Genomic DNA, 24,539 nt, shown 5'->3' on the forward strand with positions numbered 1-24,539 from the left:
CGATGTGGCCTTTTATATATTGGCGAGACCCGACGCAGACTGGGAGACCGCTTTGCTGAACATCTACGCTCTGTCCGCCAGAGAAAGCAGGATCTCCCAGTGGCCACACATTTTAATTCCACATCCCATTCCCATTCTGACATGTCTATCCACGGCCTCCTCTACTGTAAGGATGAAACCACACTCAGGTTGGAGGAACAACACCTTATATTCCATCTGGGTAGCCTCCAACCTGATGGCATGAACATCGACTTCTCTAACTTCCGCTAACGCCCCACCTCCCCTCGTACCCCATCTGTTACTTATTTTTATACACATATTCTTTCTCTCACTCTCCTTTTTCTCCCTCTGTAGTTCTGAATGTACCCCTTGCCCATCCTCTGGATCCCCCCCTTGTCTTTCTTCCCGGACTTCCTGTCCCATGATCCTCTTGTATCCCTTTTGCCTATCACCTATCCAGCTCTTGGCTCCATCCCTCCCCCTCCTTCCTTCTCCTATCATTTTGGATCTCCCCCTCCCCCTCCAACTTTCAAATCCCTTACTCACTCTTCCTTCAGTTAGTCCTGACGAAGGGTCTCGGCCTGAAACGTCGACTGCACCTTTTCTTAAATACACCCAATGACTTGGCCTCCACTGCTGCCTGTGGCAACAAATTCCATAGATTCACCACCCTCTGACTAAAAAAATTTCTTCCCATTTCTGTTCTGAATGGGCGCCCTTCAATCCTTAAGTCATGCCCTCTCGTACTAGACTCCCCCATCATGGGAAACAAATTTGCCACATCCACTCTGTCCATGCTTTTCAACATTCGAAATGTTTCTATGAGGTCTCCCCTCATTCTTCTAAACTCCAAGGAATACAGTCCAAGAGCGGACAAAAGTTCCTCGTATGTTAACACGCTCATTCCCGGAATCATTCCAGTGAATCTTCTCTGTACCATCTCCAACGTCAGCACATCCTTTCTTAAATAAGGAGACCAAAACTGCCCACAGTACTCCAAGTGAAGTCTCACCAGTGCCTTATAGAGCCTCAACATCACATCCCTGCTCCTATACTCTATTCCTCTAGAAATGAATGCCCACATTGCATTCACCTTCTTCACCACCCACTCAATCCGGAGGTTAACCTTAAGAGTATCCTATACGAGGACTCCCAAGTCCCGTTGCATCTCAGAACTTTGAATTCTTTCCCCATTTAAATAATAGTCTGCCCATTTATTTCTTCTGCCAAAGTGCATAAACATACACTTTCTAACATTGTATTTCATTTGCCACTTCTTTGCCCATTCTTCCAATCTATCCAAGTCTCTCTGCAGACTCCGTGTTTCCTCAGCACTACCGGCCTCTCCACCTATCTTTGTATCATCAGCAAACTTAGCCACAAAGCCATCTATTCCATAATCCAAATCGTTGATGTACAATGTAAAAAGAAGCGGCCCCAACACGGACCCCTGTGGAACACCACTGGTAACCGGCAGCTAACCAGAATAGGATCCCTTTATTCCCACTCTGTTTCCTGCCAATCAGCCAACGCTCTATCCACGTATGTAACTTTCCCGTAATTCCATAGGCTCTTATCTTGTTAAGTAGCCTCATGTGTCGCACCTTGTCAAAGGCCTTCTGAAAATCCAAATATACAACATCCCTTGTCTAGGCTACTTGTAATTTCCTCAAAAAATTGTAATAGGTTTGTCAGGCAGGACTTCCCTTTAAGAAATCCATGCTGAGTTCTGCCTATCTTGTCATATGCCTCCAGGTACTCTGTAACCTCATCCTTGATAATCGACTCCAACAACTTCCCAACCACCGATGTCAAGCTAACAGGTCTATAATTTCCTTTTTGCTTCCTTGCCCCCTCCTTAAATAATGGAGTGACACTTGCAATCTTCCAGTCCTCCGGAACCATGCCAGAATCTACTGACTTTTGAAATATCATCGCTAATGCCTCCGCAATCTCCACAGCTACTTCCTTCAGAACACGAGGATGCATTCCATCTGGTCCAGGAGATTTATCTAACTTTAGACTATTCAGTTTCCTGAGTACTTTCTCTGTCATAATTGTGACTGCGCACACTTCTCTTCCCTGCCACCCTTGAGTGTCTGGTGTACTGCTGATGTCTTCCTCAGTGAAGACTGATGCAAAATACATGTTCAGTTCCTCTGCCATCTCCTTATCTCCCATTACAATTTCTCCAGCATCATTTTCTATCGGTCCTATATCTACTATCACCTGTCTTTTACTCTTTATATACTTGAAAAAGCTTTTCGTATCCTCTTTGATATTATTTGCTAGCTTCCTTTCAGTTAATCTTTTCCCTCTTAATGACCTTCTTAGTTTCCTTTTGTAAGCTTTTAAAAACTTCCCAATCCTCTGTCTTCCCACTAATTTTTGCTTCCTTGTATGCCCTCTCCTTTGCTTTAACTTTGGCTTTGACTTCTCTTGTCAACCACGGTTGCATCCATTTTCCACTTGAAAATTTCTTCTTTTTTGGAATACACCTGTCTTGCACATTCCTCATTTCTCGCATAAACTCCAGCCACTGCTGCTCTGCTGTCTTTCCCGCCAGTGTCTCTTTCCAGTCAACTTTGGCCAGTTCCTCTCTCATGCCACTGTAATTTCCTTTACTCCACTGAAACACCGACACATCAGATTTCGGCTTCTCTTTTTCTAATTTCACAGTGAACTCAATCATGTTATGATCACTGCCTCCTAAGGGTTCCTTCACCTCAATCTCTCTACTCACCTCCGGTTCATTACACAATACCCAATCCAGTACAGCCGATCCCCTAAGGGACCAACAAAGTCTGTCAACTGACCACTTCCTAATGATGTTAGTTGGTGCATCCCCACACCTCGAACTCCACCACTCATGTTCCCCATGGTGCTGTGGGATCTCAATGTTAGGCAGCCCAGGCTGGATCTAATCTCTCAACCAGAAGTGACTACATGCAGCCACAATGGGTTCAGTTAAACTGAAAATCCTTCTTAAGCTGAAGTGTTGGCTTTCAAAGACGTAATGGTACAGTGTGATTGTAAGTGAAGTGTTGCAGTTTGGTTTAAAATTGGCTTCAGAGGTTGTTTTTAGTTTCATGCAATTCAAATTAAAACCAGTAAATAAAAATTAATATTCTCCAGTTACGTTCAGTTATAATTCATTTACTTGAGGAAACTAAAGAGGCCTAAGGGAAGAAGAGAAACAAATTGCAGTTTGCTGACCTTGTTTACAAGCACATGGGTTTTGTCTCTGTACCTGTCCCCTTTTGCCTAGTTTGTTTATCAGTAATAAATACTGATTTGAATCAATAGTAGGTAAAATGAGGAATTAAATTCCACAATGGTCATCTGTAATTCTAGTGAATAATACAGGAGTTGCTAAATCCAGAAATAAGATTCTTACCTGTTAAAAACCAGCAAATTTGAATACTTGAATTGAAATTTTAGGAAATGGTTTGAGGGAAAAAAATGCATTGTAGTAGAACATAGACCAGTACAGCACAGTACAGGCCCCTCAGCCCATGATGTTTGCCGACCTTTTAACCTACACGAAAATAAAATTAACCCTTTCCTCCTGCGTATACCTCTATTATTTTCATCCCTGTGCCTGTCTAAGAGTCTCTTAAACGTCCTTAATATCTGTGTCAACTACCACTCTTGGCAGTGTGCTTCATGTACCCATCACTCTTTGTATAAAAAAATCTACCTCTGACATCCCCTCTTTACTTTCCTCCAATCACCTGAAAAATTATGTTCTCATATTATCACTTCTGCCTGGGGAAAAAGACATTGATTGTCACTCTATCAATGTATTTTACCTTGCGCACCTCTATCAAATCAGCTTTCGTCCTCCTTCACTCCGAAGAGAAATATCCTAGCTCGCTCAACCTTTCCTTATGCTCTTTAATCCAGCCAGCATCCTGGTAAATCTCTCCTCTGCATCCTCTCCAAAGATCCCACGTTCTTCCTATAATGAGGTGAAAAGAATACTTCAAATGAGGTCTAATCAGAGTTTTGTAGAGCTGCCACATTATCTCAAAGCTCTTGGACTCAGTCCGCTGACTAATGAAGGCCAACGTACCATACGCCTTCTTAGACACCTTATCAACTTGTACAGCAACTTAAAGTAGACCCCAATATCCCCCTGTTCCTCCATACTGCTAAGTATTCTGCCATTAAGACCATAAGACCATAAGATAAATGAGTAGAATTAGGTGATTTGGCCCATCAAGTTTGCTCCACCATTCCATCATGGCTGATTTATTATCCTACTCAATGCCATTCTCCTGTCTCCTCCCTCCCCAGTGCCCTTACTAATCAAGAATCTATCAACTTCTGCTTTAAATATACCCAATGACTTGGCCTCCATAGTCATCTGTGGCAATGAATTCCATAGATTCAATACCCTCTGGCTAAAGAAATTTCTCCTCATCTCTGGTCTAAAGGGATTCTACTCTGCACTCAAGTTTGACCTTCCAAAGTGAATCACTGCATACTTTTCTGGATTGAACTTCATCTGCCACTTCTCAGCCCTGTTCTGCAAATATCAACCTTCTGCACTATTATCCACAAACACTAGCAACCATCTTAATCTTAAATATTGTCTTTCATAATGTAGGTGTCTTCTTTGATAAGGCTAACAATGGTACTGATTATGGTTTCTTGATTTCTTATTGAGGCCAGGTCCATAAAGTAGATTTTTGCAGGGGAGTTTTAGAGTTAAGAAGGTTGGTAAAGGACAGAACTTATCGTAACTTGGCCCTGACACTCCACTGCTCAAAACGTTGGCAGTGCGGCAAAATCTGCAGTGGTTAGTCCTTTCCGCTGACTGTTCTGTTTTGCAAATGTTATTGAATTATTGTTGAATAATTTCCCAATGGTAACAAGTTAATCTCTGGGCTTTTAAGCACAATCACAATGGATTTTGTTCTTTTCCTCTTAAACAGTGGACAATGATTTTAATCTTTGAAAGATCCTACAGCTTTAAGGATTTTCTCAGGAAATATGGTGACAGTTCTTAAGACTTTGCTAAATTGGAGGCTTGGATTGAATGCATTTAATTATATTCCAGAGCAAAATGCACAAGGCCAGGTAACATTTTTCAAGGAATGTCCAGAGGGAACATACAAGTACTAAAGGGAACACCAAAGGAATTCTAACAAACCTGAAGCATTGCAGAGTTTTGGTCTGTACCCATTATTGACTTAATTTGCTGAAGAAATGAGTGAATAAATTAGACATCAATTTAGGCCCATGGCTGGAATGCTATTCAACAAACTGTGACATCAAATGTATTCTGGCCTTAATTCTTCAAACATTATTATGTTACTTAGGCCTTCAGACATGTTGAAATATGAATTTATAAATCTCAAATAATTAACATGCTTATACTATGACACATTAGGTAAAGTAGATTGTAGATTGGAAGGAAGAAGGCAGAGGTTCTGTCCCTTTAAAAGCTGGGCTCGTGTGTGTAAGGGCAGCCGGGAGAGAGAAGCCCCTTGGGTATAGAGTCACCTCAGTGTGGACCATGAAGAATTCTCAGTCCAGCAGGAAAAACCCTCCTCACTGGCTGTCAGTTTGGGGACAAGGAGAAGAGCTCTGAGGGAGTAGTGGATTGAAGGAAGGGGGGAATAAGGGTTGCTGTGAGCTCTATGGAAAGCCATGTGGGTGGGACTGTGTATCTGCATCAACGTGCATTCTGTATGGGTATGTCCAGGTGTTTCAGCTGATTTCCAGTCAGTTTGGACCTCATAGCCACTTGACAGCCCCCAATGGCCAATCTGTTGGTAACGGGTGTCCAACACCACCCAGTCTTAAAGGAATTCACACACAGGTATCTGAAGAAAGACAGTGGAATTTCCTCTTGGATACAGTTGAATAGTTGGAGAATTTTTTTTTTAAAATTGCAGAGTAAAAGTATAAGGGTGGAGAAAGAATAAGCAAGAACATTGAACTGTGGTGGTTGTGCAACGCAATGCACTCCCAGGTTGTGAAGGACAGTGGAAATTGATGAAGCTGAGCCCATGGATTTACTCAAGGTGAAACTTGGCACAGAAGTTAACTGCCAAGGTCTCTGAAACAAGATAAGAATGAGTAAATGCTGTAAAAGCCAGCAATTAATAAAGCAGGGCAAAAAGGAATGGATTAGGTAGCTGATGTGCACCACAGCAGTGGGAATGAAGCTAAAGAGTGTGAGATATGAACACAGAATGGCAGTCAAGGGCAGAATTGGCATGGCTGGGGGAGGGCAGCATGGTTACAAGGAGGGGAGCAGTGGGCATGAGTGGTGTTGTTAGAGACAGGCCTAGGGCAGGGAGAAGAAAGACCAATCATTTGGCCAACAGCATATCCCTCAATATGGTGTTATAAGTGGGAGAAGTAACTTGGGTGAGTACCAGTATTAAAGGAACAATAGCATCAGGAATTGTTGACTTGGGGTCAGCGTAACTTACCTGGATATTTACATTTGATATATTAAAGTTAATACAGTAAAGATCAGAATCAGAATTAATATCACCAGTATATGTCATGAAATTTGTTGTCTTTGTGGCAGCAGTACAATGTAATACATAATAATAGAGAGAGAAAAAGAGAGAGAGAGTGAGAATATGAATTAATTGCAGGATGAATACTGTGTCCTTAAAAAGTATTCACCTCCCCCCCCCTTGCAAGTTTTCATGTATTATTGTTTCACAACATTGAATCATAGTGGATTTAATTTGGCTATTTTTGACACTGATCAACAGAAACAGACTGATTCAAAGTGAAAACAGATCTCTACAAAGTGATCTAAATTAATTACAATATAAAACACAAAATATTTGATTGCATAGGTATTCACCCCCATTCCCCCCTTTAATATAACACACCAAATCATCACTGCTGCAGTCAATTGGTTTTAGAAGTTGCATAATTAGTCAAATGGAGATCTGTTTTTGGAGACCTGAGGCAGTCAAGGTGTTTCAATTGATTGAGGTAAAAATACACTGATATCTGGAAGGTCCAACTGCTGGTGAGTCAGTATCCTGGCAAAAACTACACCATGAAGACAAAAGAACACTCCAAGCAACTGTGCAAAAAGGTTATTGAAAAGCACAGGTCAGGAGATGAATACAAGAAAATTGCCAAGTCACTGAATATCTCTTGGAGTAGCGTTAAGCCAATCAAGAAATGGAAAGAATATGGCACAACTGTAAATCTGCCTAGAGCAGGCTGTCCTCAAATACTGAGTGAAGGGGACTAGCGAAGGAGGCCACCAAGAGACCTATGACAACTCTGGAGGAGTTACAAGCTTCAGTGGCTGAGGTGGGAGAGACTGCGCATACAACAACTGTTGCCTGGGTTCTTCACCAGTTGCAGGTTGCCCTAAAGCATATGGAAGTCTGAGGTTAGCTGGAAGAAAGTTCTATGGTCTGATAAAACCAAAATTGAACTTTTTGGCAATCTGACTAAACGCTATGCTTGGCGTATGCCAAACACTGCAAAGCACACCATCTCTGCCATGAAGCATGGTGGTGGCTGCATCACGCTGTGGAGATGCTTCACTGCAGCAAGCCCTGGAAGGTTTGCGAAGGTAGAGGGTAAAATGAATGCAGCAAAGTACAGGGAAATCCGGGAGGAAAACCTAATGCAGTCTGCGAGAGAAATACCACTTGGGAGAAGATTTGTTTTCCAGCAAGATTACCCCAAACATAAAGCCAAAGCTATACAGGAACAACAAACTTAGTGTTCTGGAGTGGCCAATCAGAGTTCAGACCTCAATCCAATTGAGAATTTGAGGCTTGACTTGAAAAGGACCATTCACTCACAATTCCCATGCAATCTGACAGAGCTTGAGCAGATTTGTAAAGAATGGGAACAAATTGCAGTGTCCGGATGTGTAAAGCTGATAGCGATCTATCCACACAGACTCAAGGCTCTAATTGCTGTCAAGGGTGTATCTACTAAATACTGACCTGAAGGGGGTGAATACTTATGCAAACAATTATTTTGCATTTTATATTTGTCATTAAATTAAATTATTTTGTAGCGATCTGTTTTCACTTTGACACGAAATAGTCTTTTTAACTCCACTGTGATTCAATGTTGTAAAACCATAAAACATGAACATTTCCACAGTACATATTAGTTAAATTAGATAAGTTCAAGTATATTTATTATTAAGGAATGTATCAATGTATCAATGATACAATCTTGAGATTTGCTTGCTCACAGGTAGCCACAAAGCAAGAAACCTTAAAGAACCTAATTAAAGAGAAAAAAAAATAAAAGACCAACACTGGATTTGCAAGAGAAAGAGAAAAAATACAAGTCATGCAAACAATTGAAGCAAATAACAGAGTTCGAAAGTAGTGCAAAAAATTAAAAAAGTAGTTCATAAGTTCATTATCCATTTAGAAATCAGATGGCTGAGGGTAAGAAGCTGTTCCTGAACTGCTGAGTGTGTTCCTTCAGGCTTCTGTACATCCCACCTGATGAGAAGAAGGCATGTCCTGGGTGACGGGGGTCCTTCACGATGGACGCAGCCTTACTGAGGCACTGCTCCTTGAAGATGTTCTGGATACTATGGAGGCTAGTGCCCACGATGGACCTGACTAACTTTACAACTTACTTCAATCCTGTGCAGTAGCACCACCCACCCCCCCCCCCCCCAGCTCCCTGCCCCAGAGGGTGATGCAGCCAGTTAAAATGCTCTCCACGGTAAATCTGTAGAAATTTACAAGTGTTTTTAGTGAATACCAAATCCCCTCAAACTCCTAATGAAATATAGCCACTGCCTTGCCTTTTTTATAGCTGCATCGATATGTTGGGTCAGGTTAGGTCCTCAGAGATATTGACACCAGGAACTTGAAATTGCTCACCCTCTCCACTTCTAATCTCTCTATGGGGACTGGTGTGTGTTTCCTTGTCTTACCCTTTCTGAAGTCCACAAAATCACAAAAGAGGTGTGAATTTGAATCAATTAGGATCTGTGTGATCATTTACTTAACCTACAGTAAATTAGTTAGCTAAAATAAGGGTCAACAGTTTACCAGAGGTTTGCAGAGTAAATGCTCACAGGCCTTGTTTATGAGCCAGAAACTTTATTGCAATTATAATTATGTTCTTTGTTTCCTCCCTTATCATAACCTCATATTAGAACATAATGTAGTTAACATTTTTGTGCAATGAATACTCATTATTATTTTTCTTATTCTCCTACCAATTAGTCTGCAATTGATCTTTCAGCTTACTTAAAGACATTGCACCAAAACTCCACACCTTTTATTAGAATGTTGTTATTCTACAGGTCAAGGGTGAAACGACTTGTGGATCCACTTCATTGTGGGTCCACTATTGGATCAGGATCATTACGATATTATTTACTGAATGACAGCGATACTTGTGTATATGCACATTGAGAGACTGAGCTCCAACTTGTTTTTGATTTATTACTGAAAGAATGGGCCTTATGTTAAAGATCTGGAATGTGAAATCTATCAAGCTGCCCTCCCCCACTCTCCCACTGCACAGCTAAAGTCCATAGCCACTAAAATATAATTTACGCCTGGATTCCTCTCTATAACTGGGAAGTCATGCTCAGCAAAAGCACACCAGAGAGGAAATTCATCATTGCCTCTTGTTAGTCAACATAACCTTTGGCCAACAGAGGAAAAAGTGATGGAAAAACAGCAGAGTCATGGTCCACCACGCAATATCGATCTCCACCATTCAGTAGTCATAACAACGGAGACACTACAGAGATTAACAAGGATGCAGCTAGGACATGAGGGCTTGAGTAATAGGAAAAGGCCGGGCAGTCTTGGACTTTATTCCTTAGTTTTGTAGGAAATTGAGTGAATTTATAGGTGTATAAAATTATCAGGGACACAGATAACGGCGAATGCTGCCTGACCCGCTGAGTTCCTCCAACATTTCGTGTGTGTTGCGAAGGATAAACGCTGTCTTTACACGCCTTCCCCCAAGAGTTGGAGAATCAAGACCAAGGTTGAAGGTGAGAGGTGAGAGATTCAAGAGGGAACTGAGGTACAATTTCTTCATGTAGAGGGTGGTGTGTACATGGAATGAGTTGTCAGAGGAATTGATTGAAGCAGGTATAACAACATTCAAAAACCATTTGGATTCACCACCCTCTGGCTAAAGAAATTCTTCCACATCTCTCATCTAAATGGATGCCCTTTAATTCTGGGGCTGTGGTCTTTTGTCCTAGACACTCCCACTATTGGAAATATCTTCTCCATTTCCACTCTTTCCAGGTTTCAGTGAGATGCCCTTCATGTTTCTAAACTCGTGCCTACAGGCCCAGAGCCATCAAATGCATACATTAACCCTTTCATCCCAAGGATCGTTCTTGTTAACCTCCTCGGGACTCTATGCAACACCATAGCATCCTTCAATAGACACGAGTCCCAAAACTGCTCATAATATTCCAAATGCGGGCTGACCAATGCCTTATAAAGTCTCAGCATTACATTCTTGCCTTACTATTTTAATCCCCTTGAAGTAAATGCAAACATTGCACTTTCATACATAGAACAAAGAATAGTACAGCGCATTACAGGCCCTTTGGCCCACAATGTGCCGACCCTGCCTCCCATATAACCCCCCACCTTAAATTCCTCCATATACCTGTCTAGTAGTCTCTTAAACTTCACGAGTGTATCTGCCTCCACCACTGACTCAGGCAGTGCATTCCATGCACCAACCACTCTCTGAGTAAAAAACCTTCCTCTAATATCCCCCTTGAACTTCCCACCCCTTACCTTAAAGCCATGTCCTCTTGTATTGAGCAGTGGTGCCCTGGGGAAGAGGCGCTGGCTATCCACTCTATCTATTCCTCTTATTATCTTGTATACCTCTAGCATGGCTCCTCTCATCCTCCTTCTCTCCAAAGAGTAAAGCCCTAGCTCCCTTAATCTATGATCATAATGCATACTCTCTAAACCAGGCAGCATCCTGCTAAATCTCCTCTGTACCCTTTCCAATGTTTCCACATCCTTCATATAGTGAGGCGACCAGAACTGGACACAGTACTCCAAGTGTGGCCTAACCAGAGTTTTATAGAGCTGCATCATTAAATCGCGGCTCTTAAACTCTATCCCTCGACTTAGGAAAGCTAACACTCCATAATCTTTCTTAACTACTCTATCTACCTGTGAGGCAACTTTCAGGGATCTGTGGACATGTACCCACAGATCCCTCTGCTCCTCCACACTACCAAGTACCAACTACCACTGCAACTTGCAAGTTAACTTTTAGTGACTCCTCCACTAGGACTCCCAAGTCCCTTTGTGCCTCTGATCCCTGAATTCTCTCCCCATTTAGAAAATAGTCTACTACGCCTTTATTCCTTCTACCAAAGTGCATGAGCATACACTTCCTTATATTGTAGTCCATCTGCTACTTCTTTGTCCATTCTCCTAATTTGTCTAAGTCCTTCTGCAGATCCTCTGCTTCTTCCACACTACCTGGTCCTCGATGTATCTTTGGGTCATCTGCAAACTTGGCCACAAAGCCATCAATTCCATCATTCAAATTATTAACAAATAATGGGAAAAGTAATGGACCCAACTCCTAGCCCTGGGAAACACCACAAGTCAGTGACCGTCAAGCAGTCTTTGCCTCTTGCCAATTTTCTATATAGGCCAGTATCTTTCCTGTAGTACCATGGGCTCCTATCTTGTTTAGCAGCTTGATGTGCAGCACTTTATCAAAGGCCTTCAGAAAATCTAAGTGAACATCAATTGCAAACAACAGGAATTCTGCAGATGCTGGAAATTCAAGCAACATACATCAAAGTTGCTGGTGAACGCAGCAGGCCAAGCAGCATCTATAGGAAGAGGCGCAGTCGACGTTTCAGGCCGAGACCCTTCGTCAGGAGTCCTGACGAAGGCTCTCGGCCTGAAACGTCGACTGCGCCTCTTCCTATAGATGCTGCTTGGCCTGCTGCGTTCACCAGCAACTTTGATGTATGTTGCTTGAACATCAATTGACTCTCTTTCGTCTACTCTGCCTGTTATTCCCTCAAATAATTCCAACAGATTTGCCAGGCAAAATTTCCCCTTAAGGAAACCAGGCTGAATTCAGCCCATTTAATCATGTGCTTCCAAGTAGCCCAAAACCTCATCCTTAATAATGGACTCTATAATCTTGAAGTCAGGCTAATTGTCCTATAATTTCCTGCCTTTTTCCTCCCTCCCTTCTTAAAGGGTGGAATGACAGTTGTGATTTTCCAGTCCTCTGGAACCATTCCTAACTCCGGTGATTCTTGAAAGATCACTTTTAATGCCTCCAGGCTTTCAGATTGTAGACCCTTTATCAGAGTAGGAAAGAGATATTTTAAAAGATAGATTCAAACTGCAGAGAAGGTGGCAGGAGGGCTGGATAGGTCATGGAGAATATGTTTCATAGAGTGAGGTCAAAGTTGCCATGGGGATGAATTGTAGGGGTTATCCAGTCAAAAGAGTTAATCAGATTTATAACACAGATGAGGTGTACTGTGTTGCTAAGAATAATACCTGAGATTGTAGTTTGATCAGGGGAAGCGACAGTGGCCCTGCCTCCGGCACAGAGTCTGGCCCTGTAGCTCAGAAGGGTAGGGCAAGGAAGAGGAGGGCAGTTGTGATAGGGGACTCGATAGTAAGGGGGTCAGATAGGCGATTCTGTGGACGCAGTCCAGAGACTCGGATGGTAGTTTGCCTCCCTGGTGCCAGGGTCCGGGATATTTCTGATCGTGTCCAAGATATCCTGAAGTGGGAGGGTGAAGAGCCAGAGGTCCTGGTACATATAGGTACCAATGACATAGGTAGGAAAAGGGATGAGGTCCTGAAAGAAGAATATAGGGAGCTAGGAAGGGAGTTGAGAAAAAGGACCGCAAAGGTAGTAATCTCGGGATTACTGCCTGTGCCACGCGACAGTGAGAGTAGGAATGCGATGAGGTGGAGGATAAATGCGTGGCTGAGGGATTGGAGCAGGGGGCAGGGATTCAAGTTTTTGGATCATTGGGACCTCTTTTGGCGCAGGTGTGACCTGTACAAAAAGGACGGGTTACACTTAAATCCTCGGGGGACCAATATCCTGGCAGGGAGATTAGCGGGGGCTACTGAGGTGACTTTAAACTAGAATGGTTGGGGGGTGGGAATCAAATTAAAGCGGCTAGGTGTGAGGAGGTTAGTTCACAACAGAGGGATGGGAACCAGTGCAGAGAGACAGAGGGGTGTAAAGTGAGCGTAGAAGCAAAAAGTACAAAGGGGAAAAGTAAAAGTGGCAGGCCGACAAATCCAGGGCAAGCATTAAAAAGGGCTAAGAGAGTTGTAAAAGAGTGCCTGAAGGCTTTATGTGTCAATGCAAGGAGCATTCGTAATAAGGTGGATGAATTGAAAGTGCAGATTGTTATTAATGATTATGATATAGTTGGGATCACAGAGACATGGCTCCAGGGTGACCAGGGATGGGAGCTCAACGTTCAGGGATATTCAATATTCAGGAGGGATAGACACGAAGGAAGGGGAGGTGGGGTGGCGTTGCTGGTTAAAAAAGAGATTAACGCAATAGAAAGGAAGGACATAAGCCGGGAAGATGTGGAATCGATATGGGTAGAGCTGCGTAACACTAAGGGGCAGAAGACGCTGGTGGGAGTTGTGTACAGGCCACCTAACAGTAGTAGTGAGGTCGGAGATGGTATTAAACAGGAAATTAGAAATGTGTGCAATAAAGGAACAGCAGTTATAATGGGTGACTTCAATCTACATGTAGACTGGGTGAACCAAATTGGTAAAGGTGCTGAGGAAGAGGATTTCTTGGAATGTATGCGGGATGGTTTTTTGAACCAACATGTCGAGGAACCGACTAGAGAGCAGGCTATTCTGGACTGGGTTTTGAGCAATGAGGAAGGGTTAATTAGCGATCTTGTCGTGAGAGGCCCCTTGGGTAAGAGTGACCATAATATGGTGGAATTCTTCATTAACATGGAGAGTGACGTAGTTAATTCAGAAACAAAGGTTCTGAACTTAAAGAGGGGTAACTTTGAAGGTATGAGACATGAATTAGCTAAGATAGACTGGCAAATGACACTTCAAGGATTGACGGTGGATATGCAATGGCAGGCATTTAAAGGTTGCATGGATGAACTACAACAATTGTTCATCCCAGTTTGGCAAAAGAATAAATCAAGGAAGGTAGTGCACCCGTGGCTGACAAGAGAAATTAGGGATAGTATCAATTCCAAAGAAGTAGCATACAAATTAGCCAGAGAAAGTGGCTCACCTGAGGACTGGGAGAAATTCAGAGTTCAGCAGAGGAGGACAAAGGGCTTAATTAGGAAGGGGAAAAAAGATTATGAGAGAAAACTGGCAGAGAACATAAAAACGGACTGTAAAAGCTTTTATAGATATGTAAAAAGGAAAAGACTGATAAAGACAAATGTAGGTCCCCTGCAAACAGAAACAGGTGAATTGATTATGGGGAGCAAGGACATGGCAGACCAATTGAATAATTACTTTGGTTCTGTCTTCACTAAGGAGGACATAAATAATCTTCCAGAAATAGTAAGGGACAGAGGGTCCAGTGAGATGGAGGAACTGAGCGAAATACATGTTAGTAGGGAAGTGGTGTTAGGTAAATTGAAGGGATTGAAGGCAGATAAATCCCCAGGGCCAGATGGTCTGCATCCCAGAGTGCTTAAGGAAGTGGCCCAAGAAATAGTGGATGCATTAGTGATAATTTTTCAAAACTCGTTAGATTCTGGACTAGTTCCTGAGGATTGGAGGGTGGCTAATGTAACCCCACTTTTTAAAAAAGGAGGGAGAGAGAAACCGGGGAATTATAGGCCGGTTAGCCTAACGTCGGTGGTGGGGAAACTGCTGGAGTCAGTTATCAAGGATGTGATAACAGCACATTTGGAAAGCGGTGAAATGATCGGACAAAGTCAGCATGGATTTGTGAAAGGAAAATCATGTCTGACGAATCTCATAGAATTTTTTGAGGATGTAACTAGTAGAGTGGATAGGGGAGAACCAGTGGATGTGGTATATTTGGATTTTCAAAAGGCTTTTGACAAGGTCCCACATAGGAGATTAGTGTGCAAACTTAAAGCACACGGTATTGGGGGTAAGGTATTGGTGTGGGTGGAGAATTGGTTAGCAGACAGGAAGCAAAGAGTGGGAATAAACGGGACCTTTTCAGAATGGCAGGCGGTGACTAGTGGGGTACCGCAAGGCTCAGTGCTGGGACCCCAGTTGTTTACAATATATATTAATGACTTGGATGAGGGAATTAAATGCAGCATCTCCAAGTTTGCGGATGACACGAAGCTGGGTGGCAGTGTTAGCAGTGAGGAGGATGCTAAGAGGATGCAGGGTGACTTGGATAGGTTGGGTGAGTGGGCAAACTCATGGCAGATGCAATTTTAATGTGGATAAATGTGAAGTTATCCACTTTGGTGGCAAAAATAGGAAAACAGATTATTATCTGAATGGTGGCCGATTAGGAAAAGGGGAGGTGCAACGAGACCTGGGTGTCATTATACACCAGTCATTGAAAGTGGGCATGCAGGTACAGCAGGCGGTGAAAAAGGCGAACGGTATGCTGGCATTTATAGCGAGAGGATTCGAGTACAGGAGCAGGGAGGTACTACTGCAGTTGTACAAGGCCTTGGTGAGACCACACCTGGAGTATTGTGTGCAGTTTTGGTCCCCTAATCTGAGGAAAGACATCTTTGCCATAGAGGGAGTACAAAGAAGGTTCACCAGATTGATTCCTGGGATGGCAGGTCTTTCATATGAAGAAAGACTGGATGAACTGGGCTTGTACTCGTTGGAATTTAGAAGATTGAGGGGGGATCTGATTGAAACGTATAAGATCCTAAAGGGATTGGACAGGCTAGATGCAGGAAGATTGTTCCCGATGTTGGGGAGGTCTAGAACGAGGGGTCACAGTTTGAGGATAGAGGGGAAGCCTTTTAGGACCGAGGTTAGGAAAAACTTCTTCACACAGAGAGTGGTGAATCTGTGGAATTCTCTGCCACAGCAAACTGTTGAGGCCAGTTCATTAGCTATGTTTAAAAGGAAGTTAGATATGGCCCTTGTGGCTACAGGGGTCAGGGGGTATGGAGGGAAGGCTGGGTTCTGAGTTGGATGATCAGCCATGATCATAATAAATGGCGGTGCAGGCTCGAAGGGCCGAATGGCCTACTCCTGCACCTATTTTCTATGTTTCTATGTTTCTATGATTCCTGCTGCTACCTGTACGGTTTATATGTTCTCTCTGTGGCTGTGCAGGCTTCCTCTCATGCTGCTGTTTCTTCCCACATTCCAAAGCCATACAGTTATGTTGTGAGCATGCTACGTTGGGCTGCCCCAGCACAATCTTTGGATTGTGCTGATTGTTGACACTAAACAATGCATGTTTTGTATGTTTCAAATAAAGCCAATGTGACATGTGGCAAATAAAGCTAATCTTTTATTTTACCCAGCAGGTCAGGCTAATGGGGAGAAGAAAACAGAGCCAGTAACAATAACATAGGCAACAACAGTGGAAATTGCCAGATCTAATACAGAGAGAGAAAGTAAATTACCATAGGTTATAGTGCTCAATACTGAGAGCAGTAGGCTGCTTCGTGGCAAGGGAGAAGATGAGGTGTTGTTCCTCAGGCTTGTGTTGGGTCTCATTGTAAGAGTGTAGGGGACCACAGACTGATCAGAATGGGAGACAGATGTGCATTAGATTTGAAGAAATGCAGGTGAATTACAGCTTCACTGTTGCATCTCTTCCATTCCCACCATCCAGGGACCCAAAGTCAATCCAGATGAAAGCAGTGATTCAAATCTCGTGTATTGCATTTGGTGTTCAGAGTTTTGTTCCTCCACATTGGAGAAACCCAGTAATCGCTTTGCTGAACACTTGTGTTCAGTCCACAGGAGTGACCCTGAGCTCCCACTCTGTAGTCTGTGTAATAAAGTGACAGGCAATGGGAGGCTCAGTCTGTGGCTTCCTGCACTCTTACAAGACCCAATACAAGCTTTAGAAATTGAATCTCATCTTCCTTTTGAGAACGTTGCCACCTACTGCACTCAATGTCAAATGTTCCAACCTTGGGCAACTCACTGTCCCTGGACTGTATGTCATTTTGACTCAGTTTATCATTCTCCACAAGTACAGCTTGACCCGCCAGCCCACATTACACTTTGCTGTTTCGCAACACAGTTCTCTTCAATTATTTTCTTTAGATTATGAGACCCCTCAGTCCTCTTTTATTGTCATTTAGAATTTATCAAACTGACCCCACTAACCATTTGACCTGACGACCCATGCAACTAACTCAGGCCCATAGCAATGTCAGCCACACCCTATTGCAGGTAGGCCCTTTGCCATATCCATTCCCCAATTACCTTCTCTACAACTTAAAACTACCTTTAAAAAATCGTTTTGCCCTGTAACGTTAACTCTTAATATAGAAAATAGAACGTAGAAGAGTACAGCACAAGAACAGGCCATTCAGCCCATAATCTTGTGCCGAAACAGCTAAAAAGCAAATCAAAAACACCCAAACACTAATCCCTCCCACCTGCACCATGTCCATATCCCTCTATTTTCCTTACATCCATGTGCCCATCTAAACCCCTCTAATAAGCCTCTAATGTATTTGCCTCTGCCACCATACCAGGCAGTGCAATCCTGACATCCACCACTCTCTGAGTAAAAAACTTACCCCTCACATCCCCCTTGAACCTACCCCCTGTCACCTTCAATGCATGTCCTTTGGTATTAGTCATTTCAATTCTGGGAAACAGATACTCTCTGTCTACTCTATCTATGCCTCTCATAATCTTATAAACCTGTCAGATCTCCCCTCAGTCTCTGGTGCACCAGAGAAAACAACTAAGTTTATCCAACCTCTCATTGTAGCACATGCCCTCTAAACCAGGCTGCATCCTGGTAAACCTCTTCTGCACCCTCTCCAAAGCCTCAACATCCTTCCTATAGTGAGGCGACCAGAGCTGTAGGCAATATTCCAGATATGGCCTAACCAAAGTTCTATAAAGTTGCAACATAACCTCCTGACCTTTGAACTTATAAAACAAGCATTCCATAAGCCTGCTTAACCACCTTATCAACCAGTGTAGCCACTTTCAAGGAGCAGTGAACTTGGATCCCAAGATCTCTCTGCTCAGCAACACTGTTAAGGATCTTGCCCTTAACAGTGTACTGTCTCCTTGCATTTGCCCTACCAAGGGGCAACACCTCACATATATCTGGGTTAAACTGTATCTGCCATTTCTCACCCCATATCTGTAACTGATCTATATTGTGCTGTATTTTTTGCCAGTCTTCTACACTATCCACAACTCCACCGATTGTGATATCACCTGCAAACTTACTAATCCACCCATCTACATTTTCATCCAGGTCACTTATATACATCACAAACAGCAGAGGTCCCAGCACAGATCCCTGCAGAACTCCACTAATTACAGACCTCCAGCTGTAATTAAGTCCCTTCAATCATTATCATCTGTCTTCTACGCAGAAGCCAGTTCTGAATCCAAACAGCCAATTCTCTGGGTGATCTGCCTTCCTTCTACAGTTAGTAGGTTAATTGGTCATTGTAAACTGCCCTGTGATAGGCTGGGGTCAACATGGGGGATTGCTGGGTGGCACGGCTCAAATTTATTCCTCATTGTACCTCAATAAATAAATTTTGAAACTGTGCTAACAGTTTATTCATGTTTTATGAAAAGGCACATGAGCATGCGGTGAATGGAGGAATGCAGGTACAGGCTGTTCTTCTTTAGTACAAGAAGCATTTGTAACAAATAGAACATAGAACAGTACAGCACAGGAACAAGCCCTTGGACACACAATGTCGTGCCGAACTAATTAATTAGTAAATGGCCAACTAAACTTACCCCTTCTGCCGACACAATGTTCATATCCTTCCATTTCCCTATCCGGATATCTCTTAAAAGTCTCTAATGTATCTGCCTCTACCACCACCCAGGCAGCACATACCTGACACCCACCACAGAGTGTGAAAAAATCTGCCCCTCACATCTCCTTTGAACTTACCCCCTCCCACCTTAAATACTTGCCCACTTGTATTAGATATTTCCACCCTGGGAAAAAGATGCTGTCTGCTCTATCAATCCCTCTCAATCTTATAAACCTTCAGCTCCAATAAGTCCCTTAAACCACTACCGTCTGTCTTCTATGCACAGGCCAGTTCTGAATCCAAACAGCCAATTTGCCACGGACCCCATGAATCTTAATCTTCTGGATGAGCCTCCCTTGAATTTGTCAAACGCCTTACTAAAATCCACGTAGCCAACATCCACTGCCCGACCCTCATCAATCTCTCAGGTCACCTTGTCAAAAACCTCAGTCAAGTTGGTAAGGGATAACCTGCCATGCACATAGTCATGCTGACTCTCTAATTAGACCATAGCGTTCCAAATGGTCATACATTCTATCCCTAAGAATGTTCTCCAGAACTTTTCCTACAACTGACTATATAGTTCTCAGGATTTTCCCTTGTTCGCTTCTTAAATAGAGGTACAACATTGTTTCAAAAAGAAGTTCTTTCCACAAACACAACATATTCTGAAGAAGAGTCTCGGCTTGAAACGTTGGCCACCTATTCCTTTCCACAGATGCAGCCTGACCTGCTGAGTTCCTCCAGCGTTTTGTGTATGTTACTTTGTTTCCCAGCATCTGCAGACTTTCCCGCGTTTATATTCTGTTTTATTTTGTTCGGATTTCCGTTATCTGCAGATTTTGTTCAATGCACATTGGCTGGGCCTGGCTGGGTGATGCGGAATGCAACATCGATCTTTCAAACGTAATTGCAAACGCCCCTTCGCACATGGAGAGGAGGGGACGTTCCCCTCGTTGGGAGAGCCGCTGGTTGTTGTCCAAAGATGCCCTGTAGCTGTTTTGCACTGCAGTCTTGCCGCGGAGAGGGAGGGCGACAGCGGGCAGTGCAGCAGCCTGGCTTGTCCGATGTGTCCAAATAAAGTGCGAGGCGGCTGCAGCGCTGCAGGGCTATAAATGAGCGGTGAGCACAGACTGCGGGCTTTTGCTGCATCGGACGAGGTTTCGTGCTGCAGCAGTCCTCGCCATGCCCCGGGTGGACGCCGACCTTAAACTGGACTTCAAGGATGTCCTGGTGCGACCTAAACGGAGCAGCTTGAAGAGCAGGTCCGAGGTGAGGAACAGCGTCCGCTGAAGCTTGCGGGGGCGGGGGTGTCACTTTAAACACTGTTAGTCTAACCCCGTCCCTCTGTAATACTCCGCAGTTATTTCAGCAGGGTCTTCAGGTGTTTTGTAAAAGTTGTTTTGTTTAGACCAACCTTGTAGTTTGGCAGCGAGTTCATACAGGGACGAATTGAAGGTCAAGTGAATAACTGTAACCCAATCCTTTGGTGATTATGTCTCATTGGAGCTCGATTACCTCTGACCTGCTGAACGTGTTTGTACCGAGCCTTCATTATTTGTACAGTACTGCGAATGCTTTGCTTCCACTTGGAGCTAGCAACACGGAGGCCCGCACTGCTGGCGATGTCCCGGCGGAACCGAGTAAGTTGCTCGGTAGTCTGCAAGGTCTTGACCGGCTTTTATGAAAAGTCGGCAACAGTGGCCCTAAACCTCGAAACTGTAACATACTTCTCTGGAAGGTCAAGGGCAGGTGGCCATAAACCTTGGCGCTCGTGAGGCAAGCACTTTATAAGACTTTCATCAGGGGAAGCTCCATTCTGACCCAGAATTTGGTGGTGGGGGGGGCGGGCGGTGTGAATGGGACTCGTTTGTGCACAGACTCTCAGCTGGTGTGGACAGCAAAATTTCCAGTGTTTACAAATTCCTCGCCATTCACATGATTAGCCATGTCATTTAGTAACATGCGAGAGAACAGGCCCTCCAACCCTGCTCATTCACCCTGACCAAGTACCCAGCCGTCTGCTTATTAACTTTATTTGTATATTTTGTGTGGAGCCAGTCCTTTGAGCTGCACCTCCCCAGCAACCCCTGACAACCCCGATTTACCGCTAACCTAATCACGGGACAATCCTTAATGACCTACCCGGGACGCCTTTGGACTGTGGGAGGAAACCAGAGCACCTGGGGAGAACACACGCATTCCACGGTGAGGACGTACAGGGACTCCAGAGAGTGGTACTCTCATCCTCTTCATGAAGCAGTGCCCCTTGGGTCTCTTCTAACTCCTCCTTCTCTCAACTTAAACCATGCTCTCGAGTTTTTTTTTGGTTCCATTTTCCTGGGGAAAAAGTCTTCAACCACTCTATCCAATGCCTCTCTTGGATTTTATACACCTTTACAGTATCCCATGTTTCAAGAAATAAAAGTTGTTGACCTTTAAACTCAGGTTCTCGAGTCCTGGTAATATTTTTTGTAATTCTTCTTTACACTTGCTCTCCAACTTAATGATGTCTTTCCTATAATATGGTAACCAAAACTGTGCACAAGCAACCCTGTGTGGCTTCACACAGGTTCACGGTACTGTTGCAACAAAAGCCTCCCAGCTCCAGTGTTCATTGCCCTGACTTGGTGAATGGCTTTACAACCCTCTTTACTCCAAGAGGACCATAGCCTTGTCGTAGGGTATAGAGGACCATAGCCTTGTCGTAGGGTATAGAGGCGTGCATGACTCAATGACCCGGAGAGTATGTTGGCTGGAATCAGGGCTTTTGGCTCTTGGTAGGGTCACCCATGCCAAAGAGGTTAAAGGGTAGAGGCCAGACTAAGAGTGGTCCACCAGTCCTCCAGGTTCGGGGGTTCAGCTCAGGGCTAACAACCCTGATTGGTTAAACAAAATAGTTACAGAAACAGCAGTCAAGAATCCTTCTACATCTGAGTGTGACAGTATGGACAGCTAGAGATGGAGGAGCTTCATTGCTGCCCAAAGCACTATCAGTGTAATGGCCAGTAAATAAGTAAGTTACCTGCAATGCCTTTACTAATGTGTATTACTAGGAGCATTAGTAAACATCATGACAGCTGCCTGCTTGGTGTCTGGTGAATCCTGTCTTCCTCGAGACTGATTGCATTTGTTGCCACTTGAATTGGGTGGATTTGGAGGAGGCTGATAATACTGTTGTTTGATCTGCTGAGTCTGTTACGAGTGAGGCAGGTGGTGGGTAGTTTATGCAGTGGTGGCTTCTTTGAGGGCTTCTTTGCCCTGTTTGCACATGGACTTGAAGTACTCAATGCCTCCCAGTGTGTTTTGAGTGGACTTGGGTAGGGATTTCCAGGAATTGATGGGTAAGTTTGGAGAGCATCCTTGAATCTTTTCCTCCATCTGCTCTAAGGGCCCGATTGATTTCCTTCACCTTCTGGACATTCTGTAGGAACGTCTTCTTTCCTCGTGGAGACCTTCCAGGTCTGAAATAGTGTTGGCACAGTTAATCAAAGTAGAAAGAACTGCTCTATGTTGGAAGGTGTGATGGTGGTTGTTTTTTTTGAGGTATAAGTCCATGTGAGTGGGTTTCCGATAGACGCCATGTTCGAGGCTACTGTCTGGTATTAGAATGTCCAGGAGCAGGAGGCAATCATTCTTCTCCATTGTAACCTGAATGTTTGGATGTATAAACTGGGCCCTTAAAAGGGCCGACAGAGAAACCAGGAAACCTGACAACAAGGAGGAACCCATCGCCACCACCTGCCTTCCCCATATTTCCACAGTTTCTGGAAGGATCGCCAGGATCCTGAAGAAATACCTGATTAATACCATCCACAAACCCACACGGAAGCTCAATTCACAGCTTATGTGGGTCAAAGATGACCGAGGACTCAGGGCGGCTGACATTTACAGGATCTCCTGTGAATGCAGAGCGGTGTATATCGGCCAGATAGAATTAACAATGCAAGCCCCCATCAAGGAGCACAGAAGCTATATCTGTTTGGGTTACCCGGAGAAATCGGCAGTAGCAGAACATTGCATTTGCAATGGCCAGAAGATTGATTTCAGGTCACAAAACTACTGTAGTGTTCTCGTGCAGTGTGTTGAAACTCTGACTAAACACCAAGTTAAACCGGAGCCAATGAAGACAGAGTCGTAGTAAGGTTAACCATTTACTGTTCACTCTTCCACATTAACATCGTAGAGTGAAAACTGTTGATAAAATAATACAAACATATCTCATTCTTGAGACCACGCGCGCTCTTTTCTTTTAGCGAGTGTCTTCAGCCACCCAGGGGAGGGAGGGGGTCGCGTCAAACCGCTGCCGGGCTCGAGCCGACCCCGCATTTGAAATTGAAAAGCCACCACAGTCGCCGCTCCAACCGCTGCTTCCTTTAACAGAATCCGCATTAATATTTTTACTTCAACATGTCTACTGTCATATGAACTTACGGCGTTGCTTCTGTAATGTTTCTTTGTGGGTAGAAATGGAGCTTTTCACGTTCATGCTGCATGCGTGGGCCCCCACCTATCCTCTTTCTCCGAACTGGAAGTTACCCACAAGACGCGGCGAAACCGGAGGTGACATCATCACATGTTGGGAGATACCATAGACAATGAATTTTACCTTTGTTAAACTGTAACGTAGTTATCAACCTTTAACTTTAACTAGAAAATAGTTACAAACAAATTATTTAAAGCAGAAATTTAATGAAATTAAATAAATGTCTTAAGGTCAGCACAACTACTGTGCCATGTGTTACGTACCGGCAGTGATAGATCACAAACTGAGTCAGGTTTTGATGTTAAAACCACTATCTTTATTAGTATCTACTCATAATATAGGAAATTAAACAAAATAAACATAAGTTAGTGTGTGTGTGTGTGTGTGTCTCCTCCAAACAGTCAAGCTTAGGAACAGTTCTTAAAGTCTTAAGATGGCAAAGTAGAAAAGGTCCAGTAATCCATAGAATAAATGAGGGAAGAGATTTGTAAATCCACGTTAAAATGTAGAGAGAAGGTGATTACGAAGAATTGCACAAGTTCCATGCTAGGAAAACGAAGTAACAGTCACCAAAGATCTTTTCCGTTGAGTCGCTCCGAAATCCACGTAGAAACATCACAAGGTGACAGTCATGGAATATCCCTTCGCACAAGTAGTTACCACATAACACACCCGAATTCAGTTAAGGGTTAACAAAATGGTTCCACAGGATACTTGAACAAAATCCACATATGGATCATCCGAAGTGACAGTCACACCTCCAATGTGCACGGTGTGCCATTAATCAACCCAATCCTTTGGGCATGGGAAAGTATCAGACTTTACCCATTGGTAGCAAACTACTGCCAGCAGGTTGCAGTCCAAACTTTTTTTTCAACCCCTCCCCCTCCCCCTCCTCCCAGTGGTCTGTCACGGCTTGTTATACTGATATCATAGGTGCACCTCATCCAAGCGTTTTTAAAGTGATACCCACAGTACGAAACAGTGGTCATGTAACACCTCCCCCCAAAAAGGGAACATTTTGATCTGTCACAGTAAAATTTTAACTGCAGACTACAATATGTGAAACAATACATTTACAGTTACCATATAGCATACTACAGACTAATATAACATATTGCAGAAGCA

The 24,539-nt window shown here is 43.6% G+C and overlaps 2 protein-coding genes across 2 annotated transcripts in view; one reads left to right on the forward strand and one right to left on the reverse strand.

Annotated features, from left to right (window-relative positions):
- The window catches only part of LOC134358048 (ataxin-1-like), a 478,119-nt gene that overhangs the window by 48,099 nt on the left and 405,481 nt on the right, over positions 1-24,539 (reverse strand). The window lies entirely within an intron of this gene.
- LOC134357748 (GMP reductase 1) overlaps positions 19,868-24,539 on the forward strand; it is a 93,463-nt gene continuing 88,791 nt past the window's right edge. Inside the window, exon 1 of the mRNA XM_063069376.1 lies at positions 19,868-20,197. Coding sequence (XP_062925446.1) covers positions 20,111-20,197 — 87 coding nt within the window. The 5' untranslated portion in view covers positions 19,868-20,110. The remainder of the gene's footprint in view (positions 20,198-24,539) is intronic.

The sequence above is a fragment of the Mobula hypostoma genome, chromosome 17 (genome assembly GCF_963921235.1).
Source record: "Mobula hypostoma chromosome 17, sMobHyp1.1, whole genome shotgun sequence".
In the NCBI taxonomy this organism is placed as follows: domain Eukaryota; kingdom Metazoa; phylum Chordata; class Chondrichthyes; order Myliobatiformes; family Myliobatidae; genus Mobula; species Mobula hypostoma.